Source organism: Symphodus melops, assembly GCF_947650265.1.
Source record: "Symphodus melops genome assembly, chromosome: 14".
Lineage (NCBI taxonomy): Eukaryota > Metazoa > Chordata > Actinopteri > Labriformes > Labridae > Symphodus > Symphodus melops.
Genome location: NC_136704.1, coordinates 19,705,856 through 19,715,132, shown reverse-complemented (window position 1 = coordinate 19,715,132; position 9,277 = coordinate 19,705,856). Strand labels below are relative to the sequence as shown.

The following is a 9,277-nucleotide window of genomic DNA, read 5'->3' as shown; positions in this document are numbered from 1 at the left end:
TTCATGGATGATGCCAGGGCTATCTTTGTTATTGTCTCTATTGTTGGGCTGTTATATACTATTACTTATCTAATTAGAATTCAGACCACATAGAAAAAGCACTCATGTAAATAACAATGTCCCTAAATTATTGTGAGTAGGCACAATGTAATGTTTCCATCAGCAGAAAATGTGTAAAGATGTAAACTGGAATAAACACTAATATTATACATTGTGATATCAAAATTCAACTCAGTCACTAAAAATGTATTTTAAGTCACATAATGCATGCATGCAAGACAACTGTAAAATGTAAAGTTTCTGTGTGGAAATCACATTTTTACTGTAGTGAGCTTTCACATTGATGCATGCTTTTAAAGGTGCTATATAAATATAGTTATTAATATTATGTCTCTGTGTACCAGGTGATTATGTTAACCCTCCTTCTGTCTCTGGACACATAGGGTTACAGTACACACAGGAATGCAGAGGCGGAGGCGTTTAAACCCAAAGGAAGATGCAAGGTGCTGTATTGCGTCTGGGAAGGACAAAGGTGACCTCGATGTCAGGTTCATCAGCTCTTTTAAGGGTAAGATAGGTCTGACTAAGGACTGTTGGCCTTATAAAATGTCCTGGTTCTCCTGACTTCATCACTTGTGTTTGTGTTTTAACAGGGCGGGGCGTCTTTGCTTGTGTTCCATTTGAAAAAGGAGACTTCCTGTTGGAGTATCGTGGTGAACTAATAAGCAAACAAGAATGTGAGAGGAGACAGCGAGTTTATCACAACAAGCTGAAGGTCTTCATGTTTGAGTTTCGCCATAATGGAACATTTTGGTGGTATGTATTAAAACTCAATGCTTTATGTCAGTGACTTAACACAGAGCATTTGATAGTCCAGATCTTAATAGGCTCTTAATCCAGAAAATATACACATGCATGTATTTAATATTGATCGTTTGTATTTGAAGTGTTGATGCAGCAAAAGAAGATGAGTCACTTGGAAGGTTGGTCAACGATGACCACATCAACCCAAACGCTAAAATGAAGCACCTAAATGTAGAAGGGAAGCCCCATCTGTGTCTGTTTGCAAGACGAGACATCGAGCCAGGAGAGGAGATCACCTATGACTATGGTGACTCGGACTGGCCTTGGAGAGGACAGGTGATTATATGAACATGTGCTGAAAGTGATCATTGTTCAGAGGGAAACAAAGGAGGGAAATAGGGCTGAATGCTTTACAATGAATCTGCTGTTTTTCAACACTCAGGAGTGTGGTGAGGAGTCGTCCACTGAGCAGCGTGGTGACACATCCACCTCTGAGGGGGGCACGTCTACAGCCACAGAGGACTGTGGGGAACTCTTTAAAAAGGTGAATATAAGTAGAGCTTCAGAGTGCTCTTGAACAGCTCATAACTATGTTTTAATAATAATGATGACAAATGAAGCTGGCACAATGCTGTGATGAAAGGTAAACACTCGTACCTGGTTGTGTTAGATATCTACCCTACATGTGCTTTACTCACATTAAACACTTGACTTATCATACGTGTCCTTTCAAACGCCTAAACAGCCGTGTGCTTTATCTTCTTTAGTAAAAACTTCAGATCATCTATTCATATTTACATATTTTATTTGGTCCACAAATGTTATATGGTCCACTGTCAGTTGTTTACATTCTTTCATTGTTAGTGAACTTCATGGGTTTTAGATTTGTGTCTATAATTATCTTCTCAATAAAGCACTAATCAAGACTATTTTCATTTCCTGGACCCGTCCTCTACCAGAACTATTCTCCATGAATCACATAAACATTTGACCTCTTGATAATTATGTCATAACTTCTGCACTGTTACTTGGTATTGTTTAACCGCTCCCTGTCTCCTCTCAGCCTGCTGACGTGGACACGTCTCCCAGAGTGTCTGAGGCTGGACATCCTGATCAGGTGAGTCAACATGCTTGAATGATTTCTAAGTCATCTTAGTCTGTAAGAGTTAAAACTATTCAGGATGCACTTCAGTGATTGTGTGCCCTCTTTTGAGGTTAATAGTGATAGTGAGAACTCTATTGAAATGTCATTGTGCTTCCTCTCATGTATCATTGTTTGTTCTTTAGTGTGTGATGGAGACAGAGGACTCACCTGTGTCTCTAAGCCACAGTGAGCTGAGTCCAGGACACGGGCAGCAACCCAGTTTTAAAAAGGTACGGTAAGTTTTCTAATAGTCTCTGTTTTTACTATCAGACTCATAATGTTTACATGTGCTGTGTTTGTGTATATAGTCTGAAATGATTATAATGTATGGACCAGTTTACTGGAGACTTCCCTCTACTTAAAAGCTACATTTGAATCAGAGAGAGTCTGCAGTCATTTGAGTATGTGACTTGGGCTCAATCCCAAGTCCCTTATTTGCACCGAGTGTCCTCCGAGTTGTGTCCTCCACTTGCGTCTTAGTCCCGCCCACCAGAGATGCACGGAGGAAACAAAGCCGAGGAGAGAGGACCGAGGAAATCAGCTTTAAGACACATGAGACGTCATTTCCTCGACAGCGTCACATGACGCGACATCAGTTGATCACGTTCAGCTGTCAATCAGACGAACAGCTGTTTATGTCCACACAAACACGCACTGTCTTACTTCTAATCACACACACACTGTATTATTTCTATTCTATTTCTATTTCGGTGCTGTTAAACATATTTAAACATAAATGACTTCTGGCCATTTTCTTTTTCAAAGAAATGAACAAGCTTGCTCGACTTCTTGGCCTACACCTCCACTGACAGGAGGAGACAGCCTGCTAGTGTTTGGAAAGAGCCTCCATGTTTAAACCACATTTAGAATCTGAAGGCTGTGACCTTGAAAGTTTTTTCAAAAAAATCTTTTTGAGGTATAGAAATGTGATGTTGTGCGTCAGTGAAAGCTCTTAGTGTATTGTGAATGTGTAGTAATCAATAATGGAGACCTTGAACATGACATTATCCTCTGAGTGTTTTACTCTGTCCACATATGTGGCTTTGGGAGCGTGGCCTTCTTGTCCTTTTAAAGTCAGCCTAAGTCAAAGGTCAGCCTAAACACCTTCCCGGTCAGGTGTGATAGTGTGTATATGTAAATATGTGGCTTTGGGAGCAAGGCCTTCTTGTCCTTTTTAAAGTCGCCCTAAACCACCATCCAATCAGGTGTGAGAGTGTGTACCGTATATGTAAATATGAGGCTTTGGGAGCGAGGACTTCTTGTCCTTTGACAGTCAGCCTAAGTCAAAGGTCAGCCTAAACACCTTCCCGGTCAGGTGTGATAGTGTGTATAGGTAAATATGTGGCTTTGGGAGCAAGGCCTTCTTGTCCTTTTTAAAGTTGCCCTAAACCACCATCCAATCAGGTGTGAGAGTGTGTATAGGTAAATATGTGGCTTTGGGAGCAAGGCCTTCTTGTCCTTTTTAAAGTCGCCCTAAACCACCATCCAATCAGGTGTGAGAGTGTGTATAGGTAAATATGTGGCTTTGGGAGCAAGGCCTTCTTGTCCTTTTTAAAGTCGCCCTAAACCACCATCCAATCAAGTGTGAGAGTGTGTATAGGTAAATATGTGGCTTTGGGAGCAAGGCCTTCTTGTCCTTTTTAAAGTCAGCCTAAGTCAAAGGTCAGCCTAAACACCTTCCCGGTCAGGTGTGATAGTGTGTATATGTTGTGTAATCAAACACACACACTGTATTATTTCTCATCAAATACACACTCCTCGGATCAGCCTCCTCGCTCCTCTCTCCTCCGTTCGCTATAAGAGCTTTGGGACGATCCTCAACATGGCGTCTCTGGAACTACTTCCTGTTTGAACGAGGAGCGAGGAGACTGCAAATAAGGGACTTGGGATTGAGCCATTGATGTGCATGTGGCTTGTTGGCCCCTTTTATCTGTCAAAAACACAAATATGTCTCCCATGTACTGTAACACAGAGGCTCTGATGCTAACTGTCTCTCTTTCAGCCCCCTGATGTTGACATGTCTCCCACAGTGTCCGAGGCTGGACATCCTGAAGACGTATGTATACATATATACATGTTAGTGTGTGCACTCAGTAAGTCTGACTTAAAATGAAGGCCTCCCATGAATTAAGATTGTGTGGGATTATTTTTGTTGTATTTGAAGTGAAATCCTACAGGAGGTTTACAAAAGGTTTTGTCCTTCAGGGTCTAAAGATTTGTTTTTCTCTGCAGTGTCCCAAACATCGTCTGCTGTGCATTACTATGTCGACCTTGGACAGCTGTCTTCATTGCCTTGGACCCTTTACCCCTTTGCCGTGGGTCGGGTTTAAATGCAAAGGTACTTTATCTAACGAATTATTGTGCTAAATTAAACTTGTCAAATTGAGCAGATAGAGTAAGAAACCAAAACAACAAAGACATGTATAACAATGTATATTACGTTACATTGCATATGTTTTCACAGTTTGTCAAGGAATCTGGCATCAGACCTGCTACAGTCGGATGAATGATCAGGATCGAACATCAGACCTGGATGAGCAGTCGAGCTCTGGAAGTGAATATGTACCAGACTCAGAGCCAGATTATGATTCAGATTCAAGCATCCCCTACCTCACGGTGCCTCGTCGCTCACAAACTGGATTAAATCCAGAGAAAGCTGCTTCACCTAGTAACTCCACATCTAACATTTTGGACACAAGTATTCCTGTTACAGCTGCTCCATACAGAAGTAGGCCACTTTCTTCTGCTCACATGTATCCTTCAGACACAACAGATTCAACTTCTGGAGATTTGGATGGCACTGCAACTGAAACATCCGATTCTGCACTGTCTGACAAAGGCTCATCAAAGAAGGAAGATAAAGACCCAACTGCTCTCAGTTTGACTGTTAGAAACTACTGTTTTATATGTGGAAAGTCACAAAGCAGACTGACTCGTCACCTGAAAACACACATGTCCCACCCAGAAGTTTCGTATGCCTTCTATCTCCCTGAGGATTCAACGGAGCGCAAGATATTATTTGAAAAAATGCGAAATAGGGGGAACTTCAAACACAACTGTTCGGTACTCCAAGGTGGAACAGGACCATTGAAAGTGAAAAGGAAGCCAAAAGCTACAGCTATGGTTGGACGTTTTGTGCACTGCATGCACTGTCAGGGGCTTTACATCCGCAAAGAACTGTGGAGACATGTCAAAAGATGTCCATGCAGGCCAGGAAACAAGGATCTGGAACAAACTGGTCGACGCAGAGTGCTGGCTCTGGCTGCAGCCCAAGAAACAGTATTTAGTCAACAATTTTCCAGTGGAATGTGGAAGATCCTGAGCACCATGAAGATGGACGAGGTTGGCCTGGCTGTGCGGAACGACCTCTCTATTGTTCATTTTGCCCAGTCACTTTACAACAGGCACGGACAGGACCCCACAAAGTGTGAATATATGCGTCAAAAGCTCCGTGAGGTGGGACGACTGCTGATATGCCTGCGCACAGACTTCTTGATTCACAGCTTGGAGGAGGCATTAAAGCCTTCCAACTTTCAGAGAGTTGTTCAGGCAGTCAAGAAAGTTGCTGGATTTGATGAGAAGACTCTCTCCTATCACACTCCAAGCCTGGCTTTGAAGTTGGGGCACACACTACATAAAATCTGTGACATTGTCCGGTGTAGGGCCCTGATGGCAGAAGATGATGGACTGATCAAGTCATGTGAAACATTCAGTAAGCTTTACACCTCCAAGTGGTGTGAGATGGTGTCCCACAGTGCTCTGAACACGCTGAGTAGTGCAAAGTATAATAAAGCAACAACACTGCCCTTTACAGAGGATGTTAGAACACTTCACCAGTACCTGCAGAAGACTGGAGAGGCAGCTGTCGGCAGCTTGAGAGGAGAGGCCACATGCAAGAACTATGCTGAGCTTTCAAAGGTTACTTTGGCACAAATCATCGTGTTCAACCGGCGACGTGCTGGAGAAGTCTCCAAAATGCTCCTCAGGGGTTTTGAGGAGAGAGACAGAACAACACTGCACCAAGATGTGGCCATGGGACTGTCTAAGCTGGAGCAGAGGCTGTGCAGCTATTTCACCAGAGTAGAAATAGTTGGAAAAAGAGAAAGAAAGGTTGTTGTTCTTCTCACACCATGGATGGTAGATGCTCTGACGCTGCTGACTAGCAAGAGGAGGGAATGTGGTGTCCCTGAGAAAAATGTCTTTCTTTTTGCGAGACCCAAAGCTCTGAGCCACTACAGAGGACAAGACTGTTTGCGTTTTTATGCAGGTCAGTGTGGAGCCGAGCACCCGGAGCTCCTCAGGTCAACCCATCTCCGAAAACATGTGGCCACTCTGTCACAAATACTGAATTTGAAGAACAATGAACTCGATCAGGTTGCAGACTTCCTCGGACACGACATTCGTGTCCATCGGGATTTTTACAGGTTGCCAGTTCCAACCACACAATTAGCAAAGATCTCAAAACTACTGTTGTCCATGGAAAAAGGCAATCTCGCTGGCCTGCAGGGAAAATCCCTGGATGACATTGAAATTGAAGGTTTGTATTAATATTGATACCATTTGACTTTCAAGCAAGTACATACAAGCTGTTTTTGGATACCTCAACCTTGATTTTTCTACCCTGTCTCTACGATTTACCCAAACTAGCAGTATTGAAGAATGAGAACATGTCTTTTTGTTGCAGATTTTTTCTCTGAAATATAAATTCCAATGAAAATCCACTAATGTCCAGCTGTTGTATGAATTATTTTCTCTAGATGAGATGTCATTCACTGATACTGAAGCCAAAGACAGTGGCAGTGACTCAGAGGGCAGAAGCACAGAGGCCAAACAACTAGAGCCTGTAGATGAAGAAGAAGACCTGGGTCAGGCCCAAACCTCCGAGGGCCACGGTAAGTCCCTCATATGGGCTTCTCTTTTAGCAGAGGTGGGGAACAGTCTATTGATGAGACTCTTTTCACAAGTCATGTTTGGTCTTTTTCAGAGATACTGCCACAAGAGACATCCTCAGCAGGAGAGATGGCCCCTTCATCTGAAGGTAAGACAGTCTTCAAAAATGATAAGAAACAATGAGACCTCCAGAACAGGTAAATGTAGAGAAATGAAATTCATTAAATTAGGCCATAGAATTACAGATAAGTGACAGTGATATCTTTAATACAGACCTGTATGTGTCTTCCCTATCCCTGCAAAAACCCCGTTTACTTAAATTTATTAACAAACTTAAAAGAAAGGTTTGATTTAATCTAACTATCTTTATCTTTCATTTCTTAATTTACTGGGTTATGTTTCAGGAAGAAATGCAGATCTGGAGTTTGAGGCAACGAGACCAAAGAAGATGTGGACAAAAGCTGAGGTTGCTGCAGTGATGAGACACTTTGCACTTCACATCTCCAAAGGAAAACTTGCCTCCAAAGCTGAATGCAGCCAATGCCAGCAGGCAGAGGAGCCGGTGCTGTCGCAACGTTCAGTTCAGAACATAAGAGACTTTGTGAGAAACAGAATTATCACAAACAAGAGGAAGGCGAAGATGAAACAGTAACCCCATCATGTCAGTGTTCAGGGTTCATGCTGGTTTTTTCCTCACAGCTCAACCCACTTTATGTTTAGACTCTTTGCACTATGGTACAGACCACTACTGAGAGGCTGTTAACACATGCCTCTGTTCTTTTTGTGATTTTCAGTTTGCCAAAATATGTAGCTGTTATGTTTCATTCTGTTTCATGTGAGCTTCCTCACAGTCACTGGTTTATTTACCAGAGTTTTAATTTGTTGTATCCTGTACCTCCCTTCAGTGAAGGCCAAGAAATCTAGCAGGCTTGTTAATTCTTTTTGATGAAGAAAATGGCCAGAATTAATTTGTGTTTAAACCACCTTTAGAATCTGAAGGCTGTGCACTTGAAAGTTTTTTCAAAAAAAATCTTTTTGAGGTATAGAAATGTGATCTGTTTCCTTATTAAAGTTGTGCATCAGTGAAAGCTCTTAGTGTATTGTGAATGTGTAGTAATCAATGTGTTTTACTCTGTCCACATATGTGGCTGTGGGGGCGTGGCCTTCTTGTCCTTTTAAAGTCGGCCTAAGTCAAAGGTCAGCCTAAACACCTTCCCGGTCAGGTGTGATAGTGTGTATATGTAAATATGTGGCTTTGGGGGCGTGGCCTCCTTGTCCCTTTAAAGTCGCCCTAAACCAGGTATGGTCAGTATAAACCATAACTTTAAGGTCGCCATAAACCACCATCTAGTCAGGTGGGATATCTCAGCCTCTGAAGCTCCTAGAACAGCGCTGAATAGAGCCAAATTTTTTTCAATTTTTTTGAAGTGTGTTGGCCTTACTCCCAAGGCTCTAGGACCTTGGGAAAGGTGTGTCGGTCTAATCCACCAACATGCCCAGTTTGGGATTTTGTCGGTCTATACCCTATAAACCTGTATGTGTGTGTGTGTGTGTGTGTGTGTGTGCGGGCGGGCGGGCGGACGGACGGACGGACGGACGGACAGACAGACAGACAGACAGAAAAGCATTCGAAATGATCTGGCAAAATAACAGTCCCATGACTTACCGTAAATTCCGTACTATTGAGCGCACCTGGATATAAGCCGCACCGGCTAAAAATAAGTAAATAAATGTATTTGTACATATATAAGCCGCACTTGATTATAAGCCGCAGGTGTCCACGCTATAACAAGAGCTATTTACACGGACGTAGGCTACCGGTAACATCCGCAAATACTGTAGCGTCCGTACGGACGTTAAAGGACGACGAGAGCGTTCAAATAATAACTTTTAATAACCCGATCACTGTCGGCAGTGACCACGCCGTTTACAGCAGAGAGCAACACATAACTTGCCGTAACAATCCAACTCTCTCCCCCAGCGTTCTCTCATACAGCCACTCAACACGTTCTCGCTGGTGCATTCACTGACTCTCCACATAATCGGAATTATGAACACATTATCAACTACTGACTTTACAACATGAACCGTTACAATACGAAGCCTAGCCGACGGTGTCTGTAACACGGCTGATGAAAAAGATGACCGTAATATATTTCACAAGAAAAAGTCCATCCATTCACTGCCTCAGAATGACTTCATTACTCACTTCCTCAGTCTCTGTTGTCGCTGTCAGTGTCATCTTAACGTGCAGCAGCTCTGTTAGCTTCTTTGACAGCCAGGTCGATCGCCTTTAACTTGAAAGCTACATCATATGCATTTCTCCGTGTGTTTTCCATGATGAGGGTGCGTGCATGAAGCGCAAAATGACTGATATTAAGATCCGACGTGACGAAGTCAAATGTTTTTGCGGCAGAAGCTCATTGTCCCCCATAAAAA

General features: G+C 42.8%; 1 protein-coding gene across 1 annotated transcript; it reads left to right on the top strand.

Moving 5' to 3' along the window:
* Positions 1 to 462: 462 nt before the first annotated feature.
* LOC306835182 (uncharacterized protein) lies at positions 463 to 7,872 on the top strand (the record flags this gene model as incomplete). The annotated part of the gene is made up of 12 exons (XM_079361609.1): positions 463 to 568; positions 654 to 816; positions 948 to 1,140; positions 1,247 to 1,348; positions 1,868 to 1,921; positions 2,092 to 2,178; positions 3,951 to 4,004; positions 4,181 to 4,286; positions 4,413 to 6,485; positions 6,706 to 6,840; positions 6,933 to 6,986; positions 7,243 to 7,872. 12 exons carry the CDS (start codon positions 463 to 465, stop codon positions 7,488 to 7,490), a joined length of 3,375 nt encoding a protein of 1,124 aa, XP_079217735.1. The 3' UTR covers positions 7,491 to 7,872.
* Positions 7,873 to 9,277: the final 1,405 nt, after the last annotated feature.